Source organism: Arachis ipaensis, chromosome B7 (assembly GCF_059453495.1).
Source record: "Arachis ipaensis isolate K30076 ecotype BB chromosome B7, ASM5945349v1, whole genome shotgun sequence".
Lineage (NCBI taxonomy): Eukaryota > Viridiplantae > Streptophyta > Magnoliopsida > Fabales > Fabaceae > Arachis > Arachis ipaensis.
In genome coordinates, this window is record NC_142442.1 from 5,471,592 (window position 1) to 5,490,408 (window position 18,817).

The following is an 18,817-nucleotide window of genomic DNA, read 5'->3' on the forward strand; positions in this document are numbered from 1 at the left end:
ATGAAACCAAATGACAATAAGATTCTTTTCTTAAACAGAAAAACAAAAAAAATTACAGAAAAAGGAAGAAATTATTCCAGAAATAGAGAGAGAAAGTGGGAAATTGGAAGTGAAAGGGAGTAAAAGTGTATATAAATAGCATATTTCTCTTCTTTCGTTTTCTAAATAAACGCACTCTTCTTCTCTTCCCTTTTTTCCCTTCACTTTCTCTCAGATTTTCTCGCTCCCCAATCACCTTCTCCAATGGCCGATCAACTCACCGATGAACAGATCTCCGAGTTCAAGGAGGCCTTCAGCCTCTTCGACAAGGACGGCGATGGTCTCTTCTCTCAGATCCCTAATTCCCTTTTCCCTCTTTTCTCTCTGTTTCTTAGATCTAAATCCAATTCTTCTCTTTTTGCATATATCGGTTTTCTGATATTCCTCCTTCTAGAAATGATATTTGTTTTTTGCTTTTTTGCTTGATCTAGGGTTAGGGTTCCTTCTCGTTTGACTTTTAGCTCTTGATTTTTGTGAAGGATTGACATTTTTGCTTTCAATTAGTTTTCAGCATGTATATGTTTTTTTAGCATGTTTTAATGCAGCATGTGATCGTGTTTGTCATGATATTTTGTGGTTAGTGAGTCCCTTTCTAATCATATGATTTTGTAACCGGAGATTTGATCTGTGTTTTTTTTTTCTCTTATAAATTTGCATATTTTGATATCCAGTTCTGGTGCTATGTAAAAATATTTGATTAATCACTAATCCTCTTCTAGATTAGCATTAGTATCTTGTTATAATTGGGTAAATTAGTTTATTTGCGTTTCCATATGCTATTAGTGATGAATGCATCTATTGATTAATGTAGTGGAATGTTGGAGTTGGATTCTTAATTGTGCAAAATAGATGAGAATAACCTCTAGTTGGTGTCAATACTAGGGTTGATATAGCTTTTTTTTTTTTTAATTTAATTCTGATACACTATCGATATAAAATATTTTTACATGCACATCTAATTACATAAGGCCACCACAGAAAGAATATTTACCTTTTACATGAATGGTCATTCAAAAGAATGGATGTGTTTGGAGGATTGTAGAAAATGTTTTACAGCATCAAAATCAAACTTTGTTTAATGCTTTTATTTTCCTTGGACAAAATAGAGAGAGTAGGATTTGAAAAGGAACATTGATTTAGGTCTAGTTATCTGTTCTTTATAGTGGAATAAGTGGATCATGCTTTTTGGTTGTGGAGTTCAATTACTTATATATTTTTTGACAATTGACAACTTAACTAACTTTATACATGTAAACAGGTTGTATTACTACCAAGGAACTTGGTACCGTCATGCGGTCGCTTGGGCAGAACCCCACTGAGGCAGAACTTCAGGACATGATTAATGAGGTTGATGCCGATGGCAACGGTACTATTGATTTCCCCGAGTTCCTTAACCTGATGGCTCGCAAAATGAAGGATACTGACTCAGAGGAGGAGCTGAAGGAAGCCTTCCGGGTGTTTGACAAGGATCAAAATGGTTTCATATCCGCAGCTGAGCTCCGCCATGTCATGACCAACCTCGGCGAGAAGCTCACAGATGAGGAAGTTGACGAGATGATTCGCGAGGCCGATGTTGATGGCGACGGGCAGATCAACTACGAGGAGTTTGTCAAAGTCATGATGGCTAAGTGAGGACCTTAATCAAACCATTATCAAATCAAAATTTGAAAAAATGCATATGAACAGAAAAAAGGGACAGGGCAGATAAGTTGTGATGAGAAATTATCCTATTTTCAAATTAGGACATCAAATTTGGGTTCATATTTAGTTTTTGTTGGTCGGGTTTGTTTGCTTTTATATTATTGGTACTTGCTCATTACTTATCATGCTTGTTTGCTCTGTCCCTTGCTTTCATTAGTTTGGATTAGCTTTGTGTCTCACCATGCATTGGCACTTAACTTTTGGTCCTCTCTTTTTGTCTCTTTCTTTTTTCTCTCTTTGGTTATTATTATTATCATCATCATGAACCTAGAACAATTGTTTGCAATTTGGTGCTTTATAAATGTGGGTGGCTAATAGTGTTAATATCATCTTATGCTATATGATTGTTTCTATGATCATTTTGCATTTCTTAACTTGCCTATTTAGAGAGGAAAGAATATTCTTTATTTCTTTTCTTCATTTGAAATTCATACCCGTCTTGCCGTCTAGACTCTAGAGTATTCTAGTGCAATGCCCCAACTTTTTTAGTAAAATAAATATCTGCACATTTTTTTTATACAACCATTTAACTTAGCAAGCGCCAACTAGGTTATTTCGAACGAGGTTGCTATTTTGGTGGTTAACTTGAATTTGATTGATCAAATTTGTGGTAATAGGATATCGGGTGGTTTTTGGTATCCCAGACCCAAACAATTAAAGGTGATTGTTACGGTGTCTAAAAGTGTTTGCTTAACTTACCAAAAAGAGTTAGAAATTAATATTTAATTTTAAAAATATAAAAATAAATAATTATTAAATATTCAAAAGTTGTCATAACAAGTAAGTTAGATATTATAGGCACCATAAAATTCGAGGAAAATTATGTTAGAATGGCACAAGTGGTCAACACAACCCAAAGAAAAAGATTAAAAAAAAACAAGCATTAGCTACTAAACATGGATAATTGAATGCGTAGGCCGTATAGGGTGTTCCCATTTTTTTTATACATGTTCTTTAATTCGATGTTTAAAAAATATACTTGAGTAAAGAATGTAACTAGAGCACAAGAAAAAATATCTATTAGTAAAATGGTAAAATAGGAATATTAAATATTGTTGAATTTACAATTTTATTATGTGTGTATTTTATTATTTAAATTAAAAAAGTTTATATTTTTAATTTTTATTTTATCATTTTTTTTTTTGGAAGAGTTTGTCTTAACGAATATATCTTTTGAATTTTTTAAAATTGAAGATGGGAAATACCTATCTCCGATCCGTTGATTTTGTTTTTGTTCCTGTTTTTTTTATGATTTTTTCCTAGAGATAATTTCTAAAGGCATTATCTCTCGTGGTGACGACTTCATGTTAAGCTCTCTCTCCAAGAAAAAGGAATTCAAGTTTAAATTCATATTTAGCTCTATCCCAAAAAAAAAAAAGTTTGATACCTTCTCGCTTTGTTTTTGCCTTTTTGGTGTCTTATTTGTATCTTCTGCACTGAAACCTTTGGTCGGGGTATGAATCTAGATTCGAATAACACACTAGCATTACTTTTTAATATGATTGAGCATGTTGGAAATTCATGTTTTATGCTGCCTCTTTTATTCTCTTAGTTTTTCTTTTAAATAAACATAACTCATTTTGAGATCTTTCATCTCAAAATGTTTTTCTTTTTAATTTGTTACTACGGCGAAATAGTTGTTATTTTTGTGTAACCGGAAAAATTTTTAGACAAGATTCTTTTTCAAATACTAGAAGTTCTTAAATTCATTTTAGTTAAAAAAAATTAAACATCAACTACTTTAATCTTTTTTATATATAAATTTCTCTAAATCGGTCATATTTAAGAGCATTTTTTATATTTAAGAAAAATAAAGTTAATAATGTCACCTCATGTCACCATATCAAAATTCTTAGTGATAAGCATCATGTACGACCTCTCGCTTTGGATACAAGTATGAACACTCGTTTTGAATCTTCATGCATCATGCTTTGGAGTTACAATGATGTTCATGTTCATGTTTCACGATTAGAATAAAGTCTGTTTTAGTGGGAATCTTTATTTGGTTTCTAGGTACGCGATGCAACTAGTTTGATACATAGGTTTACTTCAAAGTGGGAAACTCGGAATAGAATAAAGCTACCATCATGTCACGAATGATTAAAATTTGGCGTATAAAATATAAATATCACCCCTCTTTTCAAAAGCCTTTTCTTTTAATAAAATAAAATGAGTCAAATATAAGAGAACATCTTAGAAGTTGGGCCTTAGTAAAGTAGTTAATAGAATGTTAGAAAAAGAAAGTAGTCAATAAAGAAATTAACAATAAAAAAGAGTGGTTAACAGAAACCGAGTTTTTTTTTTTTTTTTAAATAAAGGATCATCAAGGAATAAATAAAAATAATTCAAGAGTGGGATGGAGAAGAAAAATATCTATGATTTTTGTTCCAAAGTGAACGGCATCTTAGTCATGCAATCATACCTGTGAGCATCGAAGAATATGGGGTTCGTGGAATAATTATACTTTAATGCACTTCTTTGTTGTTTTGCCATAACGATGGGTTTCACCTTCAATTATTTCATTCAAAACAATGGTTTTTGTTGTGTGCAATATGCAGGAGGCAGAAGAAGAGAGAAGTTCAAGCGAAGAAGAAGAATACTGGTAGCGTGAATAGCAGAGGCTGCTCCAAGAGACGTAGAACCAAAGAACGTGGATGCATCATCCTTTAAACACCAAAAACAAACAAGCGTCTCTCTGCATCTTGTGTTTACTCTGTGATTTCGAACTTTCATGTTTTTGTGTGTTGGCCTTGTGTAATAATAGTAGCAATAACTACCCTCACCCTGTGCTACTCTTAGTCTTTAGCTACGATAGTCAGAATCCGATGATTAGCCAAACATCAATCTGCCTAGTTTTTATGTATATGATTTTCTAATGTGACATGGGACGTGTTGTAACTCCTTGTTATAAAAAAGGATTGTGGTTTTCGAGGTTTTTGGATGAAGAGGAAAATCTAAAGTTCTTAATTAATGAACTCATAATAAATCATGTTTTTTTTTTTTTTTGAGAAAAGGACAAATAGGTTCCTGACCTTTTATCCCGCAGACATTTTCGTTCCTGACCATTGAAAAATACTTTTAAATCCCTGATCTTCACAAAACTTGGACGGATCAGTCCCTGACGGAAACATTTGGACGGAACAGTCCCTGACGGAGGCATTTAGACGGAGGGACTGATCTGTCCAAATATTATGAAGGTCAGGGACTTAAAAATATTTTTCAATAGTCAGAGATGAAAATGTCCGCAGGACAAAAGGTCAGGACCTATTTGTCCTTTTCTCTTTTTTTTTTTTTGGATTCTAGTTAAAGCCAAAAAGATTTCATAATAGTGGCCTTGCTATAGTAAAGACTCGACCCTGCGTCCACAATTGAAAAATATCGTAGCATGTTTGTTCTAGCTTTCATATTACAAAAAGTGGTTACAAAAATTATAGAAGCTAGACTTGAATTTGATCATATAGTCTAGGACTTCCAGAAATCTAAACAATATGCCATTAGGTTGACTTAGAATAACTTTCCCCATGAGCCTTGTAGTTGAACATTTCTTCGTTGGAAGCAAGCATAACCGCATAACCAAACGAAATTTCTCCTCCAGCATTATATTTCAACATCATATTTGAAGAAACCATTTTTAAGTTTCAAGGATGTAGAAGACAAAGGAAAGAAAGAAGGCAAAGTATTGGACGAGGTTACCATAAGGAATGGAGACATCTTAGCAATAAAATAGCCAGCCTTATCAATGAGACTCCCAGTGGAAACCTCATCAAATACTTTACCAAGAAAGAAAGTCAGAATTTGAAAGACTAAAGATTAAGACACATATCAGAATCGAAAAAAGGAGCGCGAGTTACTTTTTTGAAGCATATCTATAGACACAAGACCTTCATATAACACCTTTGGAAGTATTATTCAAACCTTTCACCTTTACAGACTGAAGCTACAAAAGAACAAAAACAAAAAACAAAAAGGAGATTTTATAAAGTACAGCCGGGTCACATATTTACCTCTTGAGTGGTTTGTAAAGGACGACTGTAACATATTTCGACTGGAACCTGTGAGTAAGTCCCAGTGCGACAACAGATTTTGAGGCCAAGTTTTTCTCTATGAAGACATGATTTAGCACAACATGTTGAGGCTTTGACGAGGAACCTATGTCAGAGTTTTCCATACCTAGTACAGTAAGATGCAGCTGTGAAGGAACGGCCATTGGCTCTTTTGCAAAGTCTTCCTCGGCTGGGAACGCTTGACCATAACTGGATTCTGGGGAGGCTGGCGCCTCAAACTCGGACACACCTTCAGGGTTTTCTGGCACATAATCCTGCAGATACAAGGACGTTCACATAAAGACTACTCAAATAACTCAATAGAAGCAAATCGATTTTCATTAAACAGGAAACGGAAATGATACTTCCACAAATCAATTAATGCAGTTATGCTGGGTTTAATGGGAAAGTTATATATAAAAATTCTTCATAATCAGTTTTTCTCATCATGTTGAACATCAACCTTAAATTCCATAGACAAGAAAACAATGAAGGTATAGTCCTATTACATCACTCTAATGCTCACAAAGCCAAAAACCCATGAAAACTGGGTTTCCAAAACTTTTCGAGTCGCTTCCTTAAACCAATAATAGGGTGCATAATTATGTGTTTGTGTATGTTCATTCTTAAATCCACATTAGGCATGCAGCAATAATGAATTATTCTTTTCTTGCCCAGCCCACCTGCCCTCCCACTCCTCACTACACAGAAGGACACTTGCTTGTTATATGTCAAGTTCATCTTATAACAACCTAATTGGAGTGAACGCCCTTACCAAAGAGTAGATCTAGAATAATGCAGAAGGGTCACAGGCACAATTAAGTGTACATGAGGACAGATATCACAGAAAATATGGCATCATAACAAGTTTTTTCAGTTTAACTAAAAGAATGAAAGCAAGATGCATACATTAACATCCAGAAGATTGCAGACGTGCCCCATCTCATCAGCCACATAAGGAAGTTCTGGAATATATCTCTGTTCCCCATCCACAATGAACCTGTAATGATAAATACCTGATGGCAAGACTATAAGAATTGAGTGATCTTTACCAGCTCGTTGCAATGCCTTCCTGCAAGTAATTAAAACTGAGTGTTACCATACATATATTACTATTTCAAATACAGAATATGCACAAATCAAACACTGAAAAGCATCCTTGCTGTCACAGGAGTCATTAAGTCTCACCTAGATGTCCAGTTATCCCAAGATCCCTCCACAGCCACATTATTACCACCATAATTCCATGTAATCATGACAGGGATTCCTTGCTCAGGAGGGTGATTAACAATACCATGAGACTCATTCTGCCACATTTGATTGACAAATGGGGGGCCATTACCCCTTTGGAGTGGAGCTAGAGGAACCTGAAAAACACAGGAAAGAAGCCACAAGTTACAGAAAACAGTTGGCTAATGTCTGGTCACAGACTTCCGAAAAAAACTATTTGATTTCACATTTCCATATCATACTCACAACAATATTATTGGGCAAGACTATAGCATTAATCTATATAAATAATAATAACAAATAAAAACAAGCAACTTCAAACCTAACAAATTTGCCAGCTGAACAAAATTTTGCTACACGAAGCCAAATTTAGCCAGGAAAAATCCCCACCCCAGTTACAAAACAAAATCAAATTGCATGCTAACACATTGATCAGAGATTTTTTGTTTTGATGTTGATAATGAATTAATAATAATGCGCATAAGGTACAGTTGTTTAGGTATCGTTCACTCCTTGTACATAGTGTATACATCACTCCCAACAAGGTTATACTAAAGGCCTATCAATTCTTATCTATTCTCTACCTAACAAAAATTACATAAATCATATATTTCATAAAAACATCAACTTTATTAGGAAATCTTTAATGAGCAGTACTAAAAATGTATTTATAAAGCTTGCTGTATGTAATTCAGTAACATCCATCAGTTATATCACAAAATCTTTCTCCTAATACAGATCCTTAAGTTTGAACTTCTAAATACAAAGGGTGCAGCTTCTTCTGATTATTGTTGCACATGTACACAAGCCATTTTCTTGAGCAATAGTTTGTAAGTAATTACATTTAGATGAAACAATAACTATAAGATACATAAATGGGAATGTCATCTGATGTTCTTGAATTGATAAGACAATATAACCATAGAACTTCACTGGTGTTTTTTAGCAAAACGCAAATGGCTAACACTAACCACTAGGGATTTTGCCAACTTAGACAATGGGCAATCATCTTGTACACAGATTTGAAGCCAAGTATAAGAAAAATAGTAAGCATTACTGGAATTGAGATTATAATGGGATCTAATGCATAAGAAAGCTCATTGTAGAAGGATGGCTCATGATGATACACCTAACCAATGGTGAACTTAACATGCACAAGCACACCCACCCACCTACCCCACCTTCTGGCTTGCAGGTAGGCCCTGAATTGGTATAGGATATACTATTATACTCTGGTAATTCATTTGGATTTGAGCTTAAGGATTGTCCAAATCATTATATAGAAGAGACTTTGACCATATGCCTAGCCAATATGAAACTTAACAATCACATTTATTGAATCTGAATGATTTAAAAGTGGTAGTGTGATTCAAGCCAAACCAAGACTGTTGGAAGGTGGAGAAAATTAAAAATAAGAGTAAATTGTAAGGGGCACTACTGCTCCAACCTTCAATTTTGGAAGACAATTTACATCATGTAAGAAGGAAATTCATTTTCCACATATTGACAATTCTTTTTAATGGACTAGGAAATGATTTTTCCACTGAGCACAGCCCCAATAACCTGAAATGCGCAAAAAATTTTCACAAGATTATACTCTACTTACATAGAGCGAAAATCTTCATATGTAAAACACAAATCCAGTGCAACTGGGAAAAACCTGCCATATATAAAAGGTAAAGATAAAAAGGATCTGCATACATCCGTGTTACAAGAACTACTAGAGAACAACTAAGGATAGCCGCTTGAATGTGTCTCTGTGTGTGTTGTTTGGAGAGGGGGGAGAACTTATTGGCCAGGGTTATTCAATTAATCCTCTAGAGATTCTTGCCAGACACAAGTCCCTTTAAGATCCAGTCATTCAGAACAGCAAAGTTTACACAATTGATCCAGAGGAAGTTATTGAACGCAATTTCCATGGCAGGAAGAATTAACTACGTATCCCAGTATACTAGAAAATCTAGGGGGACAGATCCACAGGTTCAAATGGTGTAATGCTATTCACACAGCTCTCAAATACAAGTAGAACTAGCATGAAAACAAGGCTCCATCAATTCAACTTGAGAAAACATTTTTTTCTAAAAACAACTTAAAAAAAAAATGAGAGAGTGACCACTAAAACTCTGACAGAAATCAGAATCATCTAAATTTGTGAAAGCCATGTTGCATATCATCGGAACTTGAAGAAATGAAGCATTAAATCCAGTAAAAACGTTCTTAACTCGAAGTGAACCAAAATGAGATTTCATCATCACTGCAGGGAACATTCAATATGGTCATACTCATACACCACAATTACGAAAAACAATAAGCCACCTAGATCTGCACCATTGGTCCATTCCTCGTCGTGTTTTTGACACACAACTCGTCTTCCATATTCAGCTCGGTCACCTCGATGCTTTCTCTATCTGCATCGCACTAATAATCGAATGTACATGATCCATGCCAGGAAGAGCCAAATCCATCAACAACATAATTAACAAGATCCGTTCAAAACGGGGGAAAAGATAAAAAAGTAAAAAACAAACAAGCGAATTCTATTTCAACTGAGAAGATTCTTCGGTGCTAAGAAGAACACAACGTCAGTAGTTTTACGAGAAACATCAATCAATAGCACCTAGTTGACCATCCAAAATCGAAGTTCTACAAATATCTAACCATTCCAAATCAAATTCAAGCTAAAACGAACACACGAAAATGGAGAGAGAGAGAGAGAGAGAGAGAGAGAGAGAGAGAGAGAACCTGAGGTCCGAAGAGGATCGGCGATCTGGAGCGGCGAGGACTCTGAGGCGGGCTATTGGCCATGGAATCGGTGGAGAAGGCGCGAACGGGAGGTCGGGAGTCGGGCGCGTGAGCTCCACGTACGGCGGAGTCAGCGGCGGAGGTGTCGCCGGCGGTGCCAATGGCACCGTCTTCTCTGCCGTTAGCGTTTCCCATTGGAGAAAGAGAAAGGAAGAAACAAAACGTGTGAACGGTTCCACAAAGCCAAACGCAACAGATATTTTCCTTTTTTAAAAAAATAACAATAATTGGCAGAAACGACAGGGGATAGAGAGGGAAAGGGCGTCGTTTATGTATGCTCGGTGAAGGGCGCAATGCGAGGGTGGGAAGGAGAGGAAGAGGGAAGAATAAACGACGGTCGTTTTAATTTTAAATGAGTGGTGAGTTTGTGGAAGAAGAGGAAGAAGAAGAGGTGTTGTTCTTATCGGCTTGTGTGTCTCTGACGCTAATCTTATGCGTTGGTTTTTGGAGTTTTGTTTGGAAGGAGAATGAGATTACAGAAGAGGAAAAATGGAGCCTCTTTCTTCTTTTTAAAAAAAAATATAAAAATAAATTTATTGGGAAAATTTGGTTAATGTAAAATTTATTATTATTGATTTTTATGTACTGCAAATCTGCAATGCAACAAGAATCAAGAAGTGGTGTTTCAGTCACACGCGCGTGCTGAATCGGAATTCGCGCTTATTATCTGCTTCTTCATATTTGCCGTAAAATATAAATCTCTTTTTGTAATTCTTATCTTTATCTATACTACTCAGGGTCTATTTAAAACGCTTTAAAATTTATTTTTTTGAACTGTGATTTATAAAAAGTTATATTAATAGTATTTGATATTATTTTTAAAAAATATTTTTAATTTTTTAAAAAATTATTTAAAATTTTTTGATAAAGTTAAAAAATTTGACTTCTTTCATTTTTAAAAATTATTTTATGGGATAAGTATTATTTTGGTCCCTAATATTGAAGGTCAGAATCGAAACCGTCCTCAACGTAATTTTTTATTTAGAATAATTTTTAATGTTTTTTTCGTAGTAAAATCATCCTTTTAACTTTTTACGGATAAAAATACTCTTTATCACTACCAGCACATTTACCACCACCAGCACCTCTCTTACTTCACCACCACCACCTCCCTTACTCCCATCAAATACTAATAATAAGAATCATAATCAAATTCATAAGCAGAAACAACATCAAATTCAATGAGTATCTAATTCAACAACATCAAATTTAAAATCAACAACATCAAATTCAACAACAAAATCAACACACAAAATTAGAATCAGAAGCAGAAACAAAGTAGAAGCAAATGCAGAAACAAAAGAAAATGCAGATGCAGAAGAAGAAGCAGATGCAAAAGGCAAAGCAGAAGAAGAAGCAAATGCTTATGCAGAAGCAGAATCGGAAGCAGATGCAGAAGAAGAAGCAGATACAGAACCACCGGCAGCTCGTGGGTGACGGAGCGACGGCGGCTGAGCAGATCGGTGGTGGTAGGAACCCAGCTCAGCCTCAGATCCCCCTCTCTCTCTCCTTCGCGCGCTGCCCTCCTCGCGTCGGGCTCCCTTTCACGGCGACGCACTCCACGGCGGCAGAAGCATGCATGAACGACGACGACGTCTTCCTCTATTCACGGTTCTGGCGGCGGCTCGTGGGCGGACCGGCGACGATGTAGGTGTCGCGATGGTGGCGGCGGCTATGGCAGCGGCCTCCTCCCCTCCACCAGCGCTCTCTCTCTTTCTCGGATACCCAAAGCTGGTGGCGACGACACTAGGATTCACGACGACGGCCGCGAGGGCTACCCCCTTCCCCCTCCCTTTCCCCTTTTCCTCCCCCCCCCCCCCCCGCGCATCCTTGACCCTTTCCTTTCTCCCCTCCCTCTCGACGACGACACTGGGATTCACAACGACGGCCGCGGGGGCTACCCCCTTCCCTCTCCCTTTCCCCTTTTCCTTCCCCCCCCCCCCCCCCGGCGCATCCTTGACCCTTTCCTTTCTCCCCTCCCTCTCGGATCCTTTTCTTTTTTTTATTTTATAATTTTTTTATTAAGATAGGGGTAATTTAGTAATAAAATAGAAAATTTTATTAAAAAAATGATTTTAATATGAAAAAAACGTTAAGAATGATTCTAAATTAAAAATTACGTTAAGGACGGTTTCGATTCTGACCCTCAACGTTAGGGACCAAAACAATACTTATTCCTTATTTTACCATTCTTATTTATTACACAATTTTAAAATAAATACTTTTACGATAACTTTCGAAATACAAAATAATTTATTTATAAGCTGCTTTTAATATAAATTCTTATGTTTTAAACTCTATTTTCAAAAAAACTTAATTAAGTTGTTTATTTAAATTGGCTTTTATTTCCAAAGTGATACTTGAAATCAAATTGATAAGGATTTAAACATGAGGTCTATATTTTTTTTAAACAAAGATCTTGATTTATTCACCGGAATAGTAAAATTATTTAATATCTTTACCTGAATGATAGTGTAGAACCCTGCAAAAATTTACAGAATATCTGATATTGCTATTGCTAAGGTATTTATAAAGAAAGTGATAATTTTAATGAGTAGTTATTTTTAAAATATGAGGAGAGTTTTTTCACGTGAGAGAGATTATTAAACTTGTAGATATTTTTAAAAATGAATTAAGTCTCAAAGTGGTCTCTGAAGTTACACTCGAGGCTCAACGTGGTATCTAAAGTTAATAATTACTCAACTTTGTCCTCGAAGTTACACTTCGAGATTCATAGTAGTCCCTCAAGAAGTTTCCGTCCATCACTGGTCATCAGAAAGCAGAGGTGGACTGATTCCTGCCATGTTGGCACGCCAACGGTTATTGATGTGGCAAACAAAATTTTTTTGTTTGCAATGTGGTCTCTTTCTCCTTTTAAATCTCTAATTCCCAAGTTTTATTTCCTGAATTTTCTTTCTCATTCTCTTCTTCTTCAACTTCATTCTCTACCCTCACTCTTCCAAACCCAATCATCAATGCAACAACAATGTAAAACACCAATAATTATTTATCAACAAAACCATAGTAAATTATAGTATAAATTTTTCAACTGGTATAGTACCAAAGATAAGAGAAAAAAACATCATTTCATAACCAAGACAAAATAAAATCCAATAAATTTTGTATAATTCTATAGATTACCAATCAATTTATCACACACAATGTTCCAACTCCCTCGAACACTTTCAATCCATCTCCAACGACGGCGATTCAACTCACCACCACCACCACATGGCTGACAACAACGATAACATTGATGAAGTCCCAGCCTTCCTTCCCCTTCACTCGTAGCCAAGGCCAACTTCTCCTGCCGGATTTTCACCCGCTACAGCTCCCCATCCGAGGTCACATTCACCGCCGACAACCCAATGGAACTAGCCCTTGCCAGCAGCGCGCTACTCCAGTCTCAGCTTTCGCGACAGAACTCTTCCGGCATGGTGTTAGAGCCATTTCGGAAGGGACGCGTGGTGACGTTCTGGGACAACTTTGATGACGAGGAGCAGGACGACGTGGGCGGGTCACGTGCAGATGGCAGTAGGACACTATCAGCAAGAGAGGCGGTTGCGGCACAAGAGACAGCAGAGGTGGCTGTTGCAGGGGAGGTTGTTGGAGAGGGAGAGGAAGACAAGGTGGTGCAGCCGGTGATGATGCCACTGATAGACTTGTTTGAGGAGACTGACAAAGAGATGAGGCTTGAAGGATTGAGGTACATTTTGAGTGATGATGAGGAATTTGATGAGGATGGTGATGGCGATGACTTGAAATACAGATTATATAATAGAGGTTATTGAAGATTGGATTTAGAAGAGTGATAGTAGAGAATGGGGTTGAAGAAGAAGAGAATGAGAAAGAGAATTGAGGAAATAAAATTTGGGAATTAAGGATTTAAAAGGAGAAATGGACCATATTGCAAACAAAAAAGTTTCGTTTGCTATGCCAGTAACCATTGGCGTGCCAACATGATAGGAATCAGTCCACCTCAACTTTTCGATGACTAGTGATGGGCGGAAACTGCCTGAGGGACTACTATGAGTTTCGGGTGTAATTTCGAAGACAAAATTGAGTAACTATTAATTTTAGGGACCACTTTAAGCTTCGAGTGTAACTTCAGGAACCATTTTAAAACTTAACTCCTTTAAAAGTAGACAAGTAGTGAAGTGAGAATTTTTTACTTGCACTGCAAGTAGGTGAGTCGCGAGTCATATAACCCATTGCTCCAAACAAGTCAAGTAGATGGAACAATGATCATCTTGAAATTGGATTTGCATGCTTATTAGACTTTTTTAAAATGGTCCAATCTTTACTAAGTTTATGGTCGTGAGTTATTTCGACCAAAATATGAACACTACTTTATATTGTATAATAATGAGAATGAACTATCAATTCGGTCTCTGTCTATTTTTTAAAAATGACAATTTGACTCCCTTAAAATAAAAACAGTCTACTTCAACTCCTGTCTTTTACTTCTGTAATACAATACAGTCTTTACAAGCATTTTTTCGTCAAGTCTAAACAAAAAAGATTAATTTATCATGTTAGCACTCTAACTTAGCATGTTAATTTGCTGATGTGTTCGTTATATATTTAGTTAGACAATAAAATAAAATTTCTGTATATCTCTGCATAGAACCATTATTAATGAGATACAAGATTTTAAAAGATATAGCTTGAGATTTTTAATAGTTAAGCCTGATTAAAGAAAAAAAAATATTTAAAAAACATAGAAATTTATTCCATACTCACTTTTATCAATAGTGTTATACTTATTCAAAATACATATAATTTATTTATAAATAATATAATATCATTAAATTTATATTTATAGTTAAATTTTATAAATAATATAATCAAAGTATGAGTAAAAGTAAAACGAAATAAATAGTTGATTTTTAGTGTTTATGAAATATTTTATTATTGTACTATGAAAATATTTTATTAGTTTATTGCAAAAAGTTTTATTTTTGTGATCATTTTATTATAAATTTTTTTAGTATTTTAGCTGCTAATTATTATGTTAAAAATATGAAATAGTATATAATACACATAAATGTATAACGGATAATTTTTATGTTTATATACTTTTTTTTTTATTTCTAATAATTTTATAAGTCTATTTTAAGTTTTAAAATGAGCTAAAATCATTTCTATATAGAAAACAAATTCAAACAGATCATAAAAAGATCTGTATTAATAATAAATAATATAATTTAATCCAAATATATGTATAAAATGATGATAATTATTACTACTATCTCATAATTAAGCAGAGTTAGTAGATTTTTTTTTTTCTATCCATTTTTTTGTTTAAAATATTTATGAAAAACTCAAGGTTATGATCCAAGCAAAGTTGACCTACTGATAAGGGAAATAAATAAAAAAATTAGCCTAGCTAATAACTTATTTAATTACATTATATCAGTTTGTGAAATCACATCGATTTTTATATTGAAAATTACATTTAACTTGTTTAATATGTAGAGTGTTATTTTGAGGTTTGTGTTAATATATTCGAGATTGAAACTTGCAAGGCGATAAGATTGTCTATTTCTAAAATTGCAAATGGTATTTTATAATTTATATAGTATGAATTAAATTGAAGTGGTGGATCTGACTGTGACAGGTTAGTAGATAATAAACAATTGAAATATACTATTTTAGATCATATTATTATTTTAAAATGGATAGCAGACAAAGTGCTGGATTTGTTAGCTGAACACAGTCTTTAGCGGATAATTTAAATTATTTACAGAATATTTTCATAATCAAAGATGTAATACATTTAATAACAATATATATATTATATAACATCTTAGCAGTCAAATATTACGGCCATAAAACCATTCAATTAATTAAGAATTAAGAAATTATTTCAGATACTAAAATCTCAATTCTCGCTTTGGTCTAACGAGTTTAATAAAAGAACTATTTTTTTAGTTAATTTTTTAAAGGTATTTTTTATTTTAAATTTAAATTTTAAATTCTAGACCCTAAATTTAATTAAAATTCTAAATTTTAAATTTTAAATTTTTTAAAAAATAAAATTTAAATAATATTTTTATAATAAATATTTAATTAATATTAATTAAAAATTATTTTTTATAATTATTCTATTATAATATATATCATGATCAATAGCTACAATAAAAATTATTGTAAATGAAAACCAAACAAAATTTTTGGTTCATTACTTATAATTAAAAAAAATCAGTTATAACTTGATAAGTCAGGCAAAACATAAGATTTTAAGCGTAATCGTACTATATATAGCTCTCTCACATGTTATCACTAACTACTCGAAGAACTAGTTAAAATAGACATTAGGATTACTAGTGTTGTTTCTACTAACTTCGCTCATAAATTGTTAATCGGGCATATTCAAAATGTCTACACCTTTAGTACAATAGTCTATATAAAGTAAAGTAAGGTAAAAGATAAAACATCATCTGAAAACTTAAATACTCACTTATGTCACTCTCACTCACTTCCTTAAATTATTGTTAATTTGAGTATCGAAGTAATATCTGCAAATATCCATTCCATCCGGTGTTCTTTGAAGTTCGGCATATATCTTGTTTATGGAAAAGACAGGATGACGTCTACTATAGAAGCAACGAGATACCTTGGACAGACTCTCTATACAAGAACATTTGACACTCACTATGAGGCTGGTCTTATTCTCACCACACTTTCTTTGTTTCCACTTTCTTTTCCTCTTTTATGCAGAGCATTGATCATGGCCGACGAACATCATCTTTCTACGCGAAACATAGGGACGAGTTGTTGGCTATGGTTGCGACGCTACAAGTTGAAAACCAAAAGATGGTTGAACAGCTAGCCTAACACTAAGATGGTTAGTTGAATGACAAAGACGATGAAAAAAATAACAATGATGGCAATCCGCATGGCATAATGACCATACCTTAGAAGCGAATATTGCAAAAGCGACTCTTCCTAAGACAATCTAACCCTTTTTCCAAAGACATTATGGGTTTCTAGTTGCCTACGAACTTCACTCTCCCAACAGTTCTCAAACCATATGATGGATTTGGTGATCCGAAGTTACATGTCACAAAATTTTGTTCTATGATGTTATTGAATGATGCTTTTGACCCTACTCTCTGACGTTCTTTTCCTAGCTTTTTAGGCGGTGCTACTTTACTCTAACGTTCATCTTTGCCTGTAGATTTTGTTGTTTCAGCAGTTAGGCAACCTGCTTGCCAGTAATTTCATGGCATCCAACATCTATGCCTATGATTTCGACTACTTCATTATAATCAAACAAGACCATCATGAAAGCCTCCAAGATTACATGATGAGGGCCAACAAAATAGCAATGGAGATCTCCAGCCTCAATCCTAACGTTCACCTCCATACTCTTAAAAGTGGTCTTTGCCCTGGCAAGTTATAAGAGACTATTATTGTTACCAAGTCGAAGACTTTTGTAGAATTCTGTGAAAAAGTAGCTGGACAGATAGAAATAGAGGAACTCTGACAAGCTCAGAGGTATGAAAAGCAAGATTCAAATCAGGAAGGAGATAAACATAACAAATCTCAAGGTGACCAAGATAATGAAAAATTGTTCAAACTACCACCTACGACTCATCAAATTATAACACAACTACATTTAACAAGTTATACCTAGATCTTCGTAAAAACTCGGCCTGTGACAACACAGGTCAAGGTTGAGGGTTGTGGTCTCAACCTATAATTTTGAGAAAGTTAGTTATAACTCAATGAGTTAATAAAAACAGAAGATATAAGATTCTCAACATAACCACACCATAGCTCTTTTACACGTCATCACTAGCTGCTTGGAGAATTAGTCAAAACAATTGTAAAGGTTTATGTCAACAATGTTGTGGTCTCCACCACATTCGTTGCTTATAAATTGTTAATCGAGCATATTCAAAACGTCAACATTTTTAACATAATAGTCTATATAAGTAAAGTAAATTTAAAGGTAAACTATTATTTGAAAACTTAATATTCACTTACGTCACTTTTATTCACTTTTTTAAATTATTATTAACTTGAACGTCAAAATATCTTTTACAAAAATTTATCTCATCTAGTATTTTTTAGAGTTTGACATATACTTTATTTATAAAAAAGACAAGATGAAATTTTTCTAAAAATAATTAGATATACTTAGAACAAATTCTCTATACAAAAATAACTTCAATTTAACAATTTATATATATAAATTAAACTAAACAGAATGTGTCTAACCAAAAATAGAAAAATAAATTGAACAGAGTGTTTAAAAGTGAAACAAAAACAGTCTTGCTTGAGATTTTCAAGCATTATTTAGTGGATTTGAACTTTTCATCGTTAAGAAAATTATAAAAAATAAATTGAGAAGTTAGTCACTTCTAATCAACAATGATTTCATTAAAAAGTGGGTCATGCAAAATGATAAAATTAAAACATGATTATTATTTACTAAGATTATTATTTTATAAGTGATTTTTATTTGATTATTTTTAACCCGTTGAGGACTCAAATATAACAACCAGCAAAGTTGTCCTCACAGTGCGATAAGTTGCATAATGTCAGCTTAGGGTTTGAAAGGAAAATACCTTCATGAGTGTTAGGTTAAATCTAACAATTTATCACTTTAAATACACTCATAATAAAAGTTGATAAAAACTAATACTTTTACAAACAAATGAAATATGCTTAAATTAAACTAATAAATAATAATTAACTTAGGTTCATCGGTGATAAATTTATTGAGTAAATGTCCAAAATGGTCCTTGAATTTTAAATTGTTATTCAATTTAGTCCTTGATTTTTAAAAATGACCAACTAAATCCCTGAAATTCAAAAACGTGTATCTCTGTTAGTCGTTCGCAGAAGTGCCGTCTAAACGTTGCTGATGTGGAACGTGAACTGCCATGTGGGCATTCCAGCTATATGCTGATGTGTACCAAGATTGAATTTGATTCAAATTGGTATCTGGAATTGCCTAATAATACCCAAATTAGTCTATTTCAATTATA

The 18,817-nt window shown here is 34.0% G+C and overlaps 2 protein-coding genes and 1 pseudogene across 2 annotated transcripts; 2 read left to right on the top strand and 1 right to left on the bottom strand.

Moving 5' to 3' along the window:
- On the top strand, positions 1-2,069 carry LOC107608740 (calmodulin). The gene is made up of 2 exons (XM_016310458.3): positions 1-319; positions 1,298-2,069. The coding sequence occupies exons 1-2, from the start codon at positions 244-246 to the stop codon at positions 1,669-1,671; spliced, it is 450 nt and encodes a 149-aa protein (XP_016165944.1). The 5' UTR covers positions 1-243; the 3' UTR covers positions 1,672-2,069.
- A 2,989-nt stretch (positions 2,070-5,058) lies between these two features.
- Positions 5,059-10,367, bottom strand: AKINBETA1 (5'-AMP-activated protein kinase beta-2 subunit protein). The gene is made up of 4 exons (XM_016310868.3): positions 9,756-10,367; positions 6,972-7,150; positions 6,693-6,855; positions 5,059-6,058 (listed from the first exon to the last, which is right to left on the bottom strand). The coding sequence occupies exons 1-4, from the start codon at positions 9,948-9,950 to the stop codon at positions 5,741-5,743; spliced, it is 855 nt and encodes a 284-aa protein (XP_016166354.1). The 5' UTR covers positions 9,951-10,367; the 3' UTR covers positions 5,059-5,740.
- A 2,679-nt stretch (positions 10,368-13,046) lies between these two features.
- Positions 13,047-13,606, top strand: LOC107606565 (uncharacterized; annotated as a pseudogene).
- The last annotated feature ends 5,211 nt before the right edge of the window (positions 13,607-18,817 follow it).

Bases quoted from the DNA above. Each gene is read 5' to 3' on its own strand.
- LOC107608740 (XM_016310458.3), top strand. From the start codon at position 244: ATGGCCGATCAACTCACCGATGAACAGATCTCCGAGTTCAAGGAGGCC. The intron at 320-1,297 runs GTCTCTTCTCTC...ACATGTAAACAG, and splicing joins CTTCGACAAGGACGGCGATG to GTTGTATTACTACCAAGGAA.
- AKINBETA1 (XM_016310868.3), bottom strand. From the start codon at position 9,950: ATGGGAAACGCTAACGGCAGAGAAGACGGTGCCATTGGCACCGCCGGC. The intron at 7,151-9,755 runs GTTCTCTCTCTC...TGTGTTTTTCAG, and splicing joins CGATCCTCTTCGGACCTCAG to GTTCCTCTAGCTCCACTCCA. The intron at 6,856-6,971 runs GTGAGACTTAAT...AATTACTTGCAG, and splicing joins TGGGATAACTGGACATCTAG to GAAGGCATTGCAACGAGCTG.